At 42.0% G+C, this 18,591-nt stretch overlaps 1 protein-coding gene across 1 annotated transcript in view; it reads left to right on the top strand.

The window, feature by feature from the left end:
- Positions 1 to 355: 355 nt before the first annotated feature.
- Positions 356 to 18,591, top strand: part of LOC308670820 (uncharacterized protein) — a gene marked incomplete at its 3' end in the record, with an annotated part of 30,943 nt that continues 12,707 nt past the window's right edge. The window contains exon 1 of the mRNA XM_081332565.1: positions 356 to 1,530. Coding sequence (XP_081188691.1) covers positions 651 to 1,530 — 880 coding nt within the window. The 5' untranslated portion in view covers positions 356 to 650. The remainder of the gene's footprint in view (positions 1,531 to 18,591) is intronic.

Genomic DNA, 18,591 nt, shown 5'->3' on the forward strand with positions numbered 1-18,591 from the left:
GACTCGTTCGGACTTGTCCCATCTTATTGTATATACCAGTCTAAACAGAGGCTTGACAGCAGCAGCAGCAGCTGGACAGCTCTTAAAGCTAGAGCATCATCTAAAAAAAAAAGGTAATGGTCTTTGAGTTCAATTTTTGGTAGCGAGTTTGAATCCCCCTCGTAAGATTTGTGGCTGCCTTTAAAGAGTCTCACGAGAGGACGAAAACAGCCCTTTATTGCTTCCTGGTGGCGAAGTAAAAAAAAAAAAAGCCAGCGTAAATATAATGTATAGAGCAGGGCTAGGCAACCTCGGCTCTTTTATGACTCATGGACTTCAACTCCCAGAATTCCTGAGTCAGCATAGCTGACTCAGGAATTCTGGGAGTTGAAGTCCATGAGTCATAAAAGAGTCGAGGTTGCCTAGCCCGGGTATAGAGAAAATCTACCCGCTCCCCAGGGGAGCCGCTGGGAGTCATATAAAACTTTGTACATGAGGATCTGATGTAATCACGCAACGTCTGTCTTGGAGAGCTGAAGGGACCCGGTCTTTCTCCCCCTCAGCAATTTTGAGACTTGAGGACTTCAACTCCCAGAATCCCCCAGCCGGCACCATGATGGTAAGGAGCGAAACCATATATTTGGTGTAGGTTATGTATCTTTTCTGGGAAGATGAAAGGAGCATATCTAACTTGGAGAATGAGAATCTTTTCTCAATTCTCAATTCTCAATTTGTCTTTTTTCTTTTTCCTCTTTTCTCCTCTCTTGCCTTTTCTTTTCTTTTTTTCTCTTTTCCACCTTCTCGCCTTTTCTTTTTTTCTCTTTCCTCTCTTCTTCTTTTCTCAATTCTCAATTTGTCTTTTTTCTCTTTCCTCTTTTCTCCTCTCTTGCCTTTTCTTTTTTCCCTCTCTTTTCCACCTTCTCGACTTTTCTTTTTTCTCTTTCCTCTCTTCTTCTTTTTCTCCTCTTCTGCTTTTCTTTTTCCTCTTCTCTTTTTCCTGTCTGTCTGATCTTTTTCTTCCTTTTCTTTCCTCTGCTCTTCGCCCTCTTCTCTTTTGCCTTTTCTTTTCCCTCAGGTCTTTTCCCTCTTTCTTTTTTTCTTTCCTCTCTTTCTCCTTCTCTCTCTCTCTCTCTTCTCTGCCTCAGAAAACCTCCCTTCCGGATGGCAGGGACTGCCGTCCCCGCTTCCTGATCAAGGGGGGGGGGCAACCAAATCCGCGCCGCCTGGCACTCTGTGCATGCTCAGAAACCCTCCTCCTCCTCCTCCTCTTCCTCCTCGGGGTGGCCGGGCGGCAGCCGCGCGCGAGGCAGCACTCTGTGCATGCTCAAGGGCGGGAGGCGGCGCGGCGGCGGGAGCGGCGGCCCGGTCGGGAGCGCGCCCACGTGACGCCGGCGGGGCTGCCGGCCGCCGGTCTGGCGGAGGAGCCGCGCGGGAGCCCGAGGCGGCGGGGGCGGCATGGCCGGGCGCGGGCTCTGGGGGGAAGAAGACGCCGCCGCCACGTGCCCGGGCCCCTGCTGCCGCCCCTGGGAAGCCCCGTCCGCCGCCCCTCAGGTAAGCCGCCGCCGCCGCGCGCAGGACGTCCCGCGCCCCGGCCACGGGGTTTCCCGCGCCTTTAAAAGCGGCGCCTCAGGGCGGGCAGCGCAGAGGGAGGCTGGCTGGGTGGGTGGGCGAGGGGGGAAGTGCGCGCCCGGCCGGCCGGGCTGCCTCCTGGGCTGAGGAGAGGGAACCGCTCCCTGGAAGAAGGGGACTGAGAGGGAGGGAGGGAGGGAGGGAGGAAGATGAGAGGAAAGGGAGGAAGGTGAAAAGAGAAAAGAGAAGGGAGGGGGGGAGGAGGGAGAGAAGGGAGGAAGGAAGGAAAGGGAAAAGAGAAGGAAGGAAGGGAAGGAAAAAAGGAAGGGAGGAAGGTGAAAAGGGAAAAGAAGGGAGGGGGGGAGGAGGGAGAGAAGGGAGGAAGGAAGGAAAGGGAAAAGAGAAGGAAGGAAGGGAAGGAAAAAAGGAAGGGAGGAAGGTGAAAAGGGAAAAGAGAAGGGAGGGGGGGAGGAAGGAGAGAAGGGAGGAAGGAAGGAAAGGGAAAAGAGAAGGAAGGAAGGGAAGGAAAAAAGGAAGGGAGGAAGGTGAAAAGGGAAAAGAGAAGGGAGGGGGGGAGGAAGGAGAGAAGGGAGGAAGGAAGGAAAGGGAAAAGAGAAGGAAGGGAGGGAAGGAAAAAAGGAAGGGAGGAAGGTGAAAAGGGAAAAGAGAAGGAGGGAGGGAGGAGGGAGAGAAGGGAGGAAGGAAGGAAAGGGAAAAGAGAAGGGAAGGAGAAAGGGAAAAGAGAAGGGAGGGAGGGAAGGAAAAAAGGAAGGGAGGAAGGCGAAAAGGGAAAAGAAGGAGGGGGGAGGAAGGAGAGAAGGGAGGAAGGAAGGAAAGGGAAGAGAAGGGAAGGAGAAAGGGAAAAGAGAAGGAAGGGAAGGAAGGAAGGGAAAAAGGAAGGGAGGAAGGTGAAAAGGGAAAAGAAGGAGGGGGGAGGAAGGAGAGAAGGGAGGAAGGAAGGAAAGGAGAAGGGGAAAAGAGAAGGAAGGAAGGAAAAAAAGGAAGTGAGGAAGGTGAAAAGGGAAAAGAGAAGGGAGGGGGGAGGAAGGAGAGAAGGGAGGAAGGAAGGAAAGGAGAAGGGGTAGAGAGAAGGGAGGAAGGAAGGAGAAAGGGAAGGAAGGGAAAAGAAGCAAGGAAGGAAGATGAGAAAGGGAAAAGAGAAGGGAGGAAGGAAGGAAAAAAGGAAGGAGAAAGGGAAAAGAAGGAAGGAAGAGAGAAGGAAGGAAGGAAAGAGGGGAGAGAGATGGGAGAGAGGGAAGGAGAAGGCTAGAGAAGGAAGGACAGAGATGGGAGGGAGAAAGGAAGGAGAGAGAAGGAAGGGAATGTGGAAGGAAGGAACGGAGGAGGGTAGGAAGGGAGGGAGGAAGGAAGGGAGGGAGCCGGTGCCTCTGAGGGGCTTAGAGGTCAGCAGGTGGGGAAGAGGGATGGACCCTCCGGTTTGTCTTTGGGAGGGAGCCAGGACCCCCCACCCTCCCGTAACGGAGGAGGGAGGGGGCCGTTGAGGGGCACCTGAGGGCACTCGGAGCCTCCCTCCTGCAGGCATCTCCGCCAGAGGACCAGGGAACTTCCCCACCTTGGCTGCTTCGCTCGCCCTCCGCCCTTCCCTTCCCATCCTGGCCTTCTGCAGAATTGCAGTTTCCACCCGGTCTTTTTCTTCAGAGCAATGTGACCCCAGCCCCAAATTGCCCAACTTCCCCCGCATGATTTCACCTGTGGGTGAAGCCTTTCCCAAAGGCTCCTCCAGGCAACCGGGATTCCCCCAAATGTCCCTGAAGATTTTTTTTTTAACCTTCCTGTGGGCACCGTTGGGTGTTTGTGTGTCAAAGGGTTTTCCTCTCTTTAAGATGCCTTCTTAACTTTTGACTGCTCGGGCAAGGCAGCGGCTGCGTTCACAGATTTCCCCCATTTAAAACCCCTTTTTATTTTTCTTCTTATTATTTTTTTTTAAAAAAAATTCTTGAGAAATCTGACAGTTTTCTTAAAGGGGAGAGAAAGTGTAGATCAAGATTTATGGGTGGTGGTTGACGCTGCAGATGTTAAAAGAGCGAGGATGGAGGGGGGGGTTGAGCTGCCCAAAGGCATTTGGGATCGAATGGCGAATATCATAGCGGGCTTGTGCTGCCCCCACTGCTTGCTTGGTGGAAACTCTACAGGCGTTGGCGGGGGGGGGGGGGGGAGACACAAAACTGGTACAGTTTGCTTTGCAAGGTTGTGCGGGGTGTGTGTGTGTGAAGAGAAGTTTGGTGGTGGAATAACAGGGAAAGGAAGAAGGTGAGATGCTCCAGCTGGCAGAATTGGCAAATTGACTTCGGAGGAAGAGGAGGAGGAGACGAGAGAAGGAGAAAGAGAGAAAGAAGAAGGATGGGAAGGAGAGGAGGGGGAGGAGAAAAGAAAGGAAAAGGATGTGTAGAGAAGAAAGGAGGAAGAGGAGAGAGAGAGGAGAAAAGAAGGAAAAGGATGGGAAGGAGAGGAGGAGAAAGAAAAAGAAGGATGGGAAGGAGAAGAGGAGGAGAGGGAAAGAAGGAGAAAGAAAGGGAAAGAAGAAGGATGGGAAGGGGAGGAGGAGGAGAAAGGAAGAATGTGAAAGAAGAGAGGAGAGGGAGAGAAGGAGAAAGGAAAAGATGAGAAGGAGAGGTGAAAGAGAAAAAGAAGGATGGGAAGGAGAAGAGAGGAGGAGGAGAAGGAGAGGGCAGCAGGCAAGATCTCCACTGTCCTCCTCCTCCTCCTCCTCCTCCTCCTCCTCCTCCTCCTCCTCCTCCTCCTCCTCCTCCTCCTCCTCCTCCTCCTTGCTTCCCTGGAGCGCAGAGCACGGTTGAGCTCATGGGAAAACATGCCTTCTATAGCTCCTTTGTCCTGGAAACTAAGCTTCCCCAAACTAGCACTTGTCAGTTTAAGGTTACACCTCCCAGCTTGGGATCCCGTCTCCTCTGCCTCCTCCTTCCCTCCCTCTAGGAGTTGTTTTTACACCAGGAAGTCTGAGAGATCATTGGATGTTAACAGCAAGAGAGGGAAAGGGGGAGAGAGGAAGAGAGAGAAGAGAGAGAGAGAAAGAGACAGAGAGATAGAAAAAGAGAGGAGAGAGAAAAAGAGAGGGAAAGAAAGAGCGACAGAGAAGAGAGAGGGAAAGAAAGAGAGAAGGAAAGAGAGAGAGGAGAGAGAGAGACCTTTGTGGCACAAAGCTTTATTGAGGATGTCTTCTAGACCCTCAACAGCTAAGTTGGTTGCACCTTCACATAAGTATTGAACTCTTTAGTGTGTCTCTGGCTAGGAGGAAATATTTATTAGCCCCCCCCACACCCCCAATGAGGAAGGTGCTGGCTGTCGAGTCAGTGTGATGGATGACTGTGCAAATCTGGGGTGGGCAGTGAAGAAGAGGCCCTAGTTAAGAGACGGGGATGGCCACCTTCTGATGCTCCTCTGCTCTTTTTAATCTCCTCCTCCACCTGGCTAACGTTAAAAGAAACCGTGTACAACGTACTGTACATGACAATCCAGCTGATTTTATAACGGCAGCTTTAGGAAACATGGCAGCATGTTTTTCATGGCAAACATAAATGTACAAACAGGGTGAAGATGGAGAAAATTCTCCCTTAGGCAGTTAGGAGAGGACAACAACTGGGTTGTTTTTTTGTGTTTGTTTGTTTTTTGTTTTCCCATCTATGCAGCAACTTATTTATTGTCTACGAAATCTCTTCACCCGCTATTAAGGAGATGGTTTATGTTTAACAGGATCAAGTTTAAATCAGATTCTTTGAATTAAAAAACGGTTTCGCTAGCTAATTTTGAGCTTTAAATACTGGTGCGTCGAACACGGTTTTTACAAATCATCTTTTTATAGTAAAGTTGCATTTTAATTGGGAAAATGATAAATCTGCCCCACTTCATGGTCAACCTGTTTAATTTCTATTGAAAGTCAAAATGACGGTGTAGAAGGATGTTCCATTTTTAGCAGGTCTACAAACCTTTGCAAAGTTTACGTTTTACTTAAGTGCAGGAGGTTAATGTTAGGTAGAAAAAAGGGAATGTATTCGCACAAGAAATGCAAGCTTTTTGTTTTTCCTTTTCATAAACTATCCCAATTATCTTTTTTTTTTTTTAGAATCAAGCTTTCCTAGCAGCCCGCACAATCTAAAAACAGGCATTAAAATAATAAGTTTTCTTAATTAGAACACAATTTCCCAACTGAAAAGCATTGTTAGAATGAAAGAACCGACTTAATTAGCAATAAATTAAATCAAGCAGTATTTTCAAGCAGTTGTTTACATAAACCTGCTTTTATTTGCTGTGAAGGTTAGTCCTCACATGTTTTAGCAATAAACAACCTGTTTGTAGATCAATCCAGAGGATACCATGTCTTCTGCCTAAAGGGGATTTGCTTCTACAAGTGCTTGGTTACGTAGAGTGGGAAGGGAAAAGGTGCAAGAAATTTAAACAGTGTTTGTTATGGAGCTCCTATTCGATGCAACAACAGCCACCGGAATCCTTTAGTAAGGGTTTATGAGTTTTTCTACAAGAAATTTATATATCAGTTGCCTGTGGATTCTTGTGGGCCTGTTTATGCAGTCTGTTGGCTTAAGCTTGACACATTAGTTACTATAAATAAAAAACAAGTTGACTTTTTGATACAAAGACAAATACAAACCGCATGAATGAATCACCAGGCTGCAAAACACATTATTTTTCATTTAGCGTGCTTCACATATTGCTCAACAGTCAACAATATTTAAGATGACACATTTCTTTCTTACAAAGGTTTTGCATTCCTTCTTATCTTAGGCTTCAATCGGATAGACGCGCGCTATTTTCAAGGATGCGTGGCTTAGCTCTTGCAATGTGTTGGTATCCTGCTTGTATTACTATAATCCATTACTGTGGAGAAAGTCATTTCACATATAATGATTAGCCAAATCCTTTGCATAGATCCAAAAAGATAAACAGATTCACCTGGCAAAAGGAGATTCCTCAAGAAGTTCTCAGGTTAAGGTCATCATCATAATCTTTCTAATTGCATCTGTAGAGCATTGCAGCCAGGGCAGTGATACAGGAAAAGAATCATATAATCCCCAAAATTTTGCACCAGTCAGAATTTTACTGGCAGAATTCTGGGCTACTTAATGTTATCAGTGGTAGCCACACGGAGGCCATATTACAGATGGCCAAAACCTAAGTTACACTTGTAAATGATAAGAAAAAATTTGCTGGTCTTACTATCGTGTTAGAAAATAGCAATTGAATGCTCATGACTTATTTGCAATTAGAAATGAAAGAATTACTATTTTTAAGTGAGGGTTTAGCATAATCCAGCCACAGCTTAAAGTTTGAGATAGGTTGCATTATTTTATTTTGCTTGCTGCAATTCCGGAAACGAAGCCAACGGATCTTATTTCTAAATATAGAAGGGGGGAAAAAAGCATTTGCTGCAAGTAAGCAATGCAATTTGTTTTAAAGGAGGAAACCCTCACATTTCAATATGTCACACAAAGCCTTATAAAAGGGGTCCAGAAAATAAGATTTTTCTGTTCCTAAATCAATACGAGCACTCTGTGAACATCTAATACCATATAAAAGCAGCCTTTTTAAATATCAATAGAAGTTCAAATAGAGCTTGCTAAATATTTCCTGGCAGAGCAGGGAACACAGTAAAATTGTACGTAAACAAAACACCGCTTACATAATACAAACATGATCTAAGGCTGGCAAATTTGTTAGCAGAAACAACCCCCCCCCCAAAAAAAAAAATTTGAGTGTTAACGCTACAGAGTTTAACTTTTGAATCTCCGTGTACACAGGCATGGAATATCTCAAGAACTGTATCTAAGAAATTCTCTTTGCTAAAGCAAAACTATGCTTAATTTTAATGCAGAAAGTCTTAGATAATAATTCTGAAAAGTCTAGTTTTGGTAGTCTTTCCTTAATGAGACCAGAATTTCTAGGGTCACAAGGTGATGTCATTGCTTTAGTGACCCTAAGCCCAGCGCTCACTTTAGCTACCTTTAAGTAAGGCTCAGGTAAAGGTGTGGTGGTGTGGCTGTGTTGCTGTGCAGGGCAGGTGTAAATGACTTCCTGGAGCCACCTGTAACTTCTCTGCCAGTTCCCTGTTGACTTTGCTGTGGGAAGCCAGCTGGGGTTACCGCGGGTCATGATGTGTCTCTTGGACACTACAACTATTGTGAGGGACTGTTGCCAAGCTCCATGTGGCTATGGGAGCACCAGGATGGCCAGAATTTGGAGAATTGGTCCTAAGTACCATACATTTATCACCATTGTAACTTTGGTGCTCAATTAATGGTCATTAAAAGAGGACTGCCTGTGTTATTTGTGCAGTAAGATTCTTTGAGCGGAGAAATAGGGGTCTTAATAATAATAATAGTAAAGTTGAAAGGGACCTTGGAGGTCATCTAGTCCAACCCCCTGCTCAGGCAGGAAACCCTATACCATTTCGGACAAATGGATGTCCAGTCTTGTCTTAAAAACCTCCAGTGTTGGAGCATTCACCGCTTCTGGAGGCAGGTTGTTCCACTGGTTAATTGTTCTCACTGTCAGGAAGTTTCTCCTTAGTTCCAGGTTGCTTCTCTCCTTGATCAGTTTCCATACGTCGCTTCTTCTCCTGCCTTCGGGCGCTTTGGAGAATAGCTTGACTGCCTCTTCTTTGTGGGCAGCCCCTGAGATATTGGAAGACTGCTATCATGTCCCCCCTCGTCCTTCTCTTCATTAAACTAGACATACCCAATTCCACCCTTAGAATTCAGATTTGCAGTTTAGCAGCACGTCGCTCTGTAGGCAGATCACCCCAAATTTCTTTACTGTCCCATATCGTAGTTTAATGAAGAGAAGGACGAGGGGGGACATGATAGCAGTCTTCCAATATCTCAGGGGCTGCCCCAAAGAAGAGGGAGCCAAGCTGTTCTCCAAAGCATCCGAAGGCAGGACAAGAAGCGACGGATGGAAACTCATCAAGGAGAGAAGCAACCTGGAACTAAGGAGGAATTTCCTGACAGTTAGAACAATTAACCAGTGGAACAACCTGTCTCCAGAAGCAGTGAATGCTCCAACACTGGAAGTTTTTAAGAAGAGACTGGACAGCCATTTGTCTGAAATGGTATAGGGTTTCCTGCCTCTAGCAGGGGGTTGGACTAGATGACCTCCAAGGTCCCTTCCAACTTCTTCTTCTTCTTCTTCTTCTTCTTCTTCTTCTTCTTCTTCTTCTTCTTCTTCTTCTTCTTCTTCTTCTTCTTCTTCTTCTTCTTCTTCTTCTTCTTCTTCTTCTTCTTATTATTATTATTATTATTATTATTATTATTATTATTATTATTATTTATTTTCCTCCTATGCTCAGACAACTCACACCCCTGTTCCACTCTTGAAAATTCTTCACAAACCCCAATTTGCTTTATGGAAACCCAGGACCAATTCTTTTTGTTAACACCCAAACTCGTAATTCTTTGTTTAGGAAGTCTGATTGGCTTTGTTGTAGGCAGTAAAAAAAGGCTTTTTTAAAAAATGGGCTTTTCTTGCTTTCTAAAAGGTTCACAAGGCAGCTGAATTCCTTTCATAATTTTTCATTTTTTGGAGATATTAACTTTTGCAGTTCCGATACTGCTCTTTGTGTGGTATGTACAGTAGTATATAAAGACAATTCCTACGTACTTCGACGCATAAATTAATAAATTTCTTCAGTGGCTGTCTTTCACTCTTGGTATTTTATCTCTGACCAGATAGAAGAAAAACATGCAAAAGTAACTGCACTCATTTTTTTTACAGCTAGGGCAGTTCTAAGTTTTACTCAGGTAAATTCTTTTAAAGAATTTATAAAGGCTTTAAAACGGATAGGCTGCAAACTTGCCTAGATAATAGAAGTTTTATAGAAAAGATTTTTTGGGGGTGGGGGTGGGGTTCTGCGCCTCCATTAAAAGCTCTTTTGCAGTGTTACTTTTTGTCGACATTTGCAGTCTTGTGGGTTGTTGTTTTTTGTTTATTTCAACACAGGCATTGATGTCCTTAGACCTTTATTAGCTTGCATATCACAAGTTATCTGTTTTCTTCCACAGCAGATCAATAGCTAAGGAAGCTAGAAAGAGTTTGCAAAAAGCTTCTGTGCCTAAGCAGCTCAGGCATGCTTGTTATTTTCTCAGAAAAGTAGCTATTCCCAAGTATGTACTCCCCACATATTATTTAAACTACCCATTTTTTAACCGCTTGGCCTTCATACAGAAAACAGATTCAAGCCCCAGAAGAAACAGAGAGGAAGTGATACAGTGCAAGGCTATTCGACTTCAAAATCAAAGCTTCAGAGAACAGATACGAAAACAGCGCCTGCCCACCATCAATACATGAATAAATCTTCTTTTAATAAGAACGTTCAGGCTAGCCTATAATGGTCCATAATGATATAAGCATACACAGCTAGTCCTCAGCTTAAGACTATCATGAGTTTAGGCACCGGAGATAAATTCCTCTTGCGTCCAATCACACTTGGCCAGGGATCTTCCAACTTGGAACCTTTGACGACTTGTGGACTTCAGCTCCCAGAATTCCTCAGCCTGGGAGTTGGAAGTCCACAAGTCATCAAAGGGCCAAGTTTGAAGAACCCTGCACTTGGCCAGTGAAAAAATTCTGCGATTCTAACGGAGCACAAAATTTCTGTTGCTAAGCGATACATTTGTTAAGTGAATTTTGCCCCGTTTTATGACCTTCCTTACCTTGGTGGAGCAGTGGGCTAATGCCTCCTTAAGTAACACCAGCTGCCTGCAATCAGTGCAGGTTCGAGTCCCACCAGGCTCAAGGTTGACTCAACCTTCCATCCTTCCCAGGTAGGTAAAATGAGGACCCAGATTGTTGGGGGCAATAAGCTGACTTTGTAATAATGCCGCTTGGGGTGTGTGTGAAAGCCCTAATAAGCAGGCATATACATAGAATGAAGGCTACTGCTAAGCTTGTAAGCCGCCCTGAGTCTTCGGAGAAGGGCGGGATATAAATGGAATTAAAATAAAAAAATAAAAAAATAAAAGTGAATCACCGCGGTTGTTAAGTTGGCAGCACGGTCGTTAAGTGAATCTGACTTCCCCCCGTTGACTTTGCTCGACAGAAGGTCGCCAAAGGAGGGTCACGTGACCCTGGAAACACGGCGACCGTTATAAATACGAGTCAGTTGCCGGGGGTCTGAGTTCTGATCCTGTGACCATGGGGAACGTTGCAACGGTCGTTAAGTGGGGAAAAACAGCCATAAGCCACCTTTTTGGTGCCATCGTCACTTGGAACAAACGAATGGTTGCTATTTGAGGCGTATCTGCAATTCGTCGCTTTATGTGCTAGAGAAGGAGGGACCTTATAGTCTGCAGGCAAACAAGGAAGGGAATCAGGAGCATGTAGACGGCGGAGAATCCTTGGCTGGGTCACCTGGTTAGGTAGAGTAGCCGAAATGTAAAAGTGTGGGGTGTGCAGTGCGGTGAGAATGGGGTCATCCACGCCTTTGTTCCCATCTTCAGTGCAGCAGGCGTTTATTCTTGCATGACCCCAAGAAATCAATGAATACACTTGGCTAGTGTGAAGATAAAAATGCGTATTGCTGAAAGGTATTAAATGCACAAGTGCAGCCTTGTGGCAAAGAGGATGGTTTTTGCTCCGCTGACATTAGGTGTTTTTTTTTTAATTTGGGGACACAGATACATGCCTACCTATCGTCCTGTTCCCTTTGGGGATAAGCAGCATTATGGAAAAGGACAAAATAAAAAATAAAAAAGGGGGAGTAAGGAATAGTAAGCCAAGGAAATAAAGGACAGGCGAAAAAAGAAACACAATCTGAATCTAGTTCACACCCAGAATCCTTCATTGTAACTCTCCTCTCACTTCATATATTGTCCTTTGTTCTTGATTTTTTTTTTAAAGAGGGAGCAAACTCCACTGGACCTTGTTCCAGATCTTCTGTCTTTGGAGTCATTTAGGTTTTCCTTCACATGTTCATTTTGTAATTTGATTCTCGGTGACTGAATCGGAAGAACAGAGTTGGAAGGGACCATGGAGGTCTTCCAGTCCAACCCCTTGCTCAAGCAGGAGACCCTATGCCATTTCCGACAAAGGGTTGTCCAATCTCTTAAGAGCCTCCAGTGATGGAGCACCCACAACTTCTGGAGGCAACTTCTGCTCCACTGGTTAATTGTTCTCATGGTCAGGAAATTTCTCCTTAGTTCCAGGTTGCTTCTCTCCTTGATGAGTTTCCATCCGTTGCTTCTTGTCCTGCCTTCTCCTGCTTTGGAAAATAGGTTGACCCCCTCTTCTTTGGGGCAGCCCCTCAAATATACATTGGACAGCCATTGTCCAATGGAGAGCCAATTTCTTCTTAACAGTCTCCAGTGATGGAGCACCCACAACTTCTGAAGGCAAAGCTGTTCCATTGATTAATTGTTCTGACTGTCAGGAAATCATTCCTTAATTCTAGGTTGCTTCTCTCTTTGATTGGTTTCCATCCGTTGCTTCTTGTCCTTCCTTCAGGTGCTTAGGAGAAGAGCTTGACTCCCTCTTCTTTGGGGCAGCCCCTGAGATACTGGAACATTGCTGTCATATACCATCTCAGAATATTTATTTCAGGCTGTATAAATTCATTTAAAAATCTTTTCAGTCTCTCCGCTATTATTGAAGTAAAAAATTTATAGTCCAAATTTAGTAATGATATCGGTCTGTAATTTTTTATCTGTGCCGAATCTGAGTCTTCTTTTGGTATTAAAGTAATATTTGCTTCTCTCCATGTATTTGGGAGTTTAGCCTCCAAGCAAAGTTCATTGCGCACACCTTTCAACGGTGCAGTTAGTGTATCTTGTAGACAGTTATACAACTCTGCCAGTAGCCCATCTTGTCCTGTTATTATTTCATTTTTTTTTGTCTTCTTATAACCTCTGTCAATTCCATTATTGTTATTTTTTCACTTGACATAGTTTTGAAGTTTTCTGAGACTTTTGGTAAATTATTTTTTTCCCGTATATTGAATCGTTTTTCTCCCATGAAATTTCTTTTATATCATACAGTTTCTCATAATATTCTTTAATTATCTTTTTTATTTCTTCATTTTTAAATTGGAAACAGCTTTTTCCGTCTACTAAATTGTTAATCAGTTTTTTTTCTCCTTCTGTTTTTTAAGTTCGTAGGCTAGCCATCTTCCTGGTTTATTTGTGTTTTCAAAAAAGTTTTGTTCTGCTCTTTTAATTTGTTGTGCCAATTTTTCCAATTCCATTAAGTTTAATTTATTTCCATTTGTCTTTTCAGTATTTTCTTTTGTGGATTTATTTGTAGTTCTAATTCTAGTTTTTTGAATTCTTCCCTTAACAGTATATGTTGTTGTCTTTTTTCTTTATTATTTTTTTCCGCCATATATGTTATAACTACACCTCTAAAATATGCTTTGGCTGTATCCCATGCACTTTGTAATGTTGTATCTTCTTTTTTATTTTCTTGAAAGAAAAGCTACATTTCGTTTGTTGCTAATTCTATAAATTCTTTTTCTTTTAATATGGATTGGTTCAAGGTCCATCTTGATTTTTTGCATTCCTTTCCATGTCAGAGGGTTGTGGTCTGCCCATGTGCCTAATTGTATCTCAGTCTCCTGCACATTGGTTCTTAATTCAGGTGTCATCCAAAATGTCAATTCTGGACCAAGATTTATGGCTATTTGAATAGAATGTGTATTGTAGTTTTTCTGGCTTAGTTTCTCTCCAAATATCTTGCACCCCAATTTCCTCTATCATGCTAAAAAAAAAGTCTTGGGTAATCTTTTTCTTCCTCTTTTCCCTCTTTTGCTACTTTTATAGTCCAATGTCCCATCTGTTAGGCATATGGTGTTAGCCTACAATGTTGGCTTGAAAATATATTAACCATGATGTTATGTCTTTAAGATGTTAATTGGCCAATGGGTGTGTAAGTGTTCTCATAGCCATAAGAGGGAGCTAGTAACGTAGCTTCTTTCTCTCTCTGAATTCACTGCTCTCTACTATTACTGTTTTTGCTCTGTTACTGTTATAAACCTGAACTGTGTATTGACCTCTGGACCAGTAAGAAGACTTTGTATGTTGGATTACTCCTTGGACTGTTGCTATTGTGAATGACCTGGACTGTTTATTTTTGACTGTGCATTTTTATTCTTACACCACCTCTAAAGTAAACTACTTTTTGCTTTTACAACTCAGTGTACTCTTGTGTGACTCTTACTGCTCTCAGTATCCTTCCTTGTCTGTGCAACTCTTTGGTAGCACAAAAAACCTCTGCACAACAAAATTCCTTAACACCATCTACTATTGCGTTAAAATCTCCTACTAGCCAAATATTTTGGCGTTCCATTTATGCTATTTTTCTATGCAGATTTTGATAAAATTCTTCTTGTTTATTGTTTGGTGCATATATTGCTACCAAAAGTATTTGTTTTTGATGTAAAAATATTTCTACCATCGCAATTCTTCCTTCTTCATCTGAATAAATCATTTTAGAGTCTATTGTGTCTCTGACGTATACAGCTACTCCTCTTTTTGGTTGTTGTTGTTGTGCTGATGCATAATAGAGTTTCCCAATTTTGGGGTATTCCAAAAGTTTATAGTATTGTTTTTTATATTTATATGCAAACAAATTATATCTGAATTTATACATCCAGATGAAAATGGATTTCTACCAAAGAGAGAAATAAAAAAATAAAGAGTTATAATGGACATATTGGAATATTATGAAATGCATCCAGGCAAACAATTGGCACTAGTATTTCTAGATGCTCAAAAGGCATTTGATAACGTTTCCTGGCAATTTATGACCCAACAACTAAAAACAATGGACTTTGGACAAAACTTTATAAACATGATTGAAACAATATACCACAAACAAACAGCAAAAGTGATTGTAAATGGAGATTATACAGAGAACTTTGAGATAAGAAAAGGTACAAGACAAGGATGTCCACTATCTCCAGTGTTATTTATCCTAACTTTGGAAGATTTAAATAGAAATATTAGACAAGGCACAGCAATTAAAGGACTAGAAATAAAAGGTGAAAATTATAAACTGCAAGCATTTGCAGATGGCTTGATATTTATTCATCCATATCATTCATATTTATTCAAGAGGAACCTTTAGAGACAATCCCTAAATTATTGGAAAAGATAGAACAGTTAGGAGGGATAGCAGGACTGAAGATAAACAGAGAAAAAGTGATAATTAAAAATCTTACAGATAAACAAAAAAAAGTCAGAAAAAAATAGAATTACAAATAGTCAAAAAGGTTAAATACTTGGGAATATATCTAACAGCAAGATGTTCAACGATAAAAGAAGATAACTATATAAAGTTACTGAATCAAATAAAACTGGACTTGGAAAAATGGAAAAACGTGCAACTGTCGATGTTAGGAAGAATTGCTACAGTGAAAATGAATATATTACCAAAAATATTGTTTTTATTCCAAATGATACCTATAAAACTGGAGAATTTTTTTTGGATGACTTAAATTCACTAATTCTGAAATTTATTTGGCAAGGAAAGAAAGCTAGAATCAAATTGAAAATGTTACAAGAAGCTAAGGAAAATGTAGTAGATTGTGGTCTACTTTATCAAATGCCTTACTGAAGACCGAGTAAATTATATCCACAACATTCCTCTGGTCCATTAATTTTGTCACCTGGTCAAAGAATGCAATAAGATTTGTCTGGCATGATCTGTTTTTGACAAACCCATGTTGGCTTTTGGTAATGACTGTTTGTCTCTAGGTGTTCACTGATTCATTGCTTGATTATCTTTTCAAAGCATATTTGTTTATTTATTTTATTGATGGGATTTATATCCCGCCCTATCTCCCGAAGGACTCAGGGCGGCTAACAATAAAACATATAATAAGTACATAAATCAAGATAAAATGAAATTGAGAACATCATTGCAATAAAAAATTAGAGAATTTAAAAAATGAATTAAAAATACTAAATATAAATTAATTAAAATGCCTGTCAGTCTAGGTCAGCCTGGTGGAACAGGTGTGTTTTGAGGCCGCAGCGAAAGGATTGGAGATCTTGGGCCATCCGAAGCTCAGGGGGGAGCTGGTTCCACAGGGCTGGCGCTCCCACAGAGAAGGCCCTCCCCCTGGGGGTCGCCAGCCGACATTGCCTAGCTGACGGTACCCTGAGGAGGCCTTCTCTGTGTGAGCGTACTGGACGATGGGAATTTGTTCCCGGCAGCAGATGGTCCTGCAAGTATCCCGGACCTAAGCCATGTAGGGCTTTAAAGGTGAGTACTAGCACCTTAAATCTCACCCGGAGGGCAACTGGTAGCCAATGCAGCTCACGCAGGAGGGATGTAATATGGGAGTATCGGGGTGCTCCCATCACAACCCGTGCAGCTGCATTCTGCACCAGCTGAAGCCTCCGGGTGGTCTTCAAGGGCAGCCCCATGTAGAGAGCATTACAGTAATCAATACGGGAGGTAACGAGTGCGTGGGTGACTGTACGTAGGGCATCTCGGTCCAAAAAGGGGCGCAATTGGTATATAAGACGAATCTGTGCAAATGCCCCCCTAGCCACGGCTCCAATGTGATCTTCAAAACTGAGTCGTGAATCTAGGAGGACGCCCAGATTGCGTGCTCTATATACAGTACTTGATTCTACATGTGATAACAGCGGCAAGAATCATATTCACACAATATTGGAAAAATGAAGAAATACCATGAAGAAATAATTAAAAATGAAGAAATAATTAAAAAAATGAAGAAATAATTAAAAAAAATACTAGAATGTGCGGAAATGGATAGACTTTGAGGTTGAAAGAAAAAGAAGCAACAGAATACTCTCAAACTTGGGAGTTATTTTGTCGGTGGCTGGAGAAAAGAATAAAGGATTAGGAATTAAATTTGTATTGGCAAATGATAAACTCATACAACACATTTGTTGAACAAGTACTACTGAACTGTATGAAAAAACCAATAAAAACTTTTTAAAAAAGAATATTTCTTTCAGGCTGATAACTTTCTTTTGTATTTGGTCCACCTACATCCAGCTCCATTCGTTCTTGACTCATTTCTTGTTTTCCACGCAGGCTTTTAAATGCCCTCTTTGTGCATTCAGTGCACAAAGTGGGCAGAAGCACGCCGTGACAGCATACGCCAACATTTTTATTCTTTTGCCAGTGACAATATGCCAGGCGCTGTCCTTCTAACATTTACATGCCTTGAAATTTCCCCATTTTCCAGCGTTTAATAAACTTTACCCTTCATCTAATTGCTTTAGTTCTTCGACATTTATGGGTGACCTGCATCGTGACTTAATTTTCCCTGTCAACACAACTACCTTGATCATTGATACGTTAATTTTCATATCCGTACTCCTCGTTGCACCACACTGTTTGCCATTTCCTGTAAATTATTTGCGTTCACAGCTAACATAAAATTGTAGAGTGGGATCCTCAGATCTTCCCACACAAATGGCTGTCCAAGTTGTGTTTGAAAACCTCCAGTGATGGAGCACTCACAACTCTAGGAGGCAGGCTTGTTGCACTACTTAATAGTCCTCCTGGTCAAGAAATGCCTTCTCATATCAAGATTCTTGCTGTAAAACCTCTGCCTGCTAGTTCTTGCCCTGGCCTCCAGCACTACGGGCGATAAATCCAGACTTTTTCCCCTATAACAATCCTTATCACCTGCAAATAATTGTATGCGGGCATTCACGTCCCCAATAAAACACATCTGGTATGGCCATAATCATTTGTTTTATATTTATTCACAAATACTTTAACTAACTGTAGGCACATCACATCTCCTTTCCTTGCTCGCTGCTCAGTGTTGAGCCCTTTAATGGGCATTACATATATTTATTTCCATTATACATTAGTTTTATCACAGTCAGCAATCAACCTTCAGCTCTGCAAATTTAAATCTATCAGTGTATGCCTGTTATCATATGCTTTCTGTCAATCAACCCAACATTAGAAGAAGCTTCCTGTATTTTTTTTTATTGAAAAGTTTTACAGTACATTTTATCTTTAACAATCCCCCCCTCCCCCCACCCCTACCTAACCCTCCCTATCCCTCCCCCCCATTCCCCCCCCCACTTCCCAGAGCTAAGTACAAGGTATAAAAACAAAGAACAATCATAAACATCCATATGTTAAAAACAATAAACTATTAATTCTATCGCCCTCTAGCTCATATAAAATGACTACAAGCAATACCAATGTTACATATAAAAAGAAAAAAAAAGAAAAAAGAAAAGAAAACTTATTCAAATGCTAAATGAAACTTTTTAGTCCCATATTTGTTCTGAATATAATCAATCCATTTTTTCCACTCCATAATATAACGTTCTTTCAAGTAAGCCGAGATCTTTGCCATTTCCGCCAGGTCAGAAACCTTTAGAGTCCATTCTTCTATAGTCGGCAGTTCCTCCTTTTTCCAATATTGACCTATTAAGAGTCTTGCTGCTGTAATTAAATTCAACATCAACTTAATGTCCACAACAGTAGCATCTGTAATTATGCCCAGCAAAAACAATTGCGGACAAAACTTTATCCTTTGCTTAAAGATCTTCTGCATATTCCACCAAATTTTTGAGTTAAAGAATGCCCAGTGATTATACATACTCCAAAATATGTAAGTGTTATGCATCCTATTTATGGATGTTGATCTGTGGGGAATAGGGAATCAGATTTTCGGTCATTGTAAAAATTGAATATATGTGCAAGGAGTTAAACTGTAGCATTGATATTAAGTACCGTAGGGTTTCCCCCCCCCTGCCTCAAATTGTCCATTTTCATTTGATCATGTTTGAAAGCTATAGAATGGCTACACATGAAAAGAAAATTGTAGTTTTTAGCGCAATTTAGAGGAAACAGACACCAGTTCTCCGAAATAGAAAGATATTATCCGTGGTTTACAGGCAAAACTGAAGTACGGTGATCTATGATTTTGCTACTACACATAATAGGAAACTGTTATTGGTATTCATTATTGCAGCTAAAGAGACGAAAAGTAGCATTTCCAGAAACAGGTTCCAAATTTATATTTGATGCTAAGGCTATGGGGAGAAAGTAGAGATA

The sequence above is a fragment of the Vipera berus genome (genome assembly GCF_964194415.1).
Source record: "Vipera berus genome assembly, chromosome: 7".
In the NCBI taxonomy this organism is placed as follows: domain Eukaryota; kingdom Metazoa; phylum Chordata; class Lepidosauria; order Squamata; family Viperidae; genus Vipera; species Vipera berus.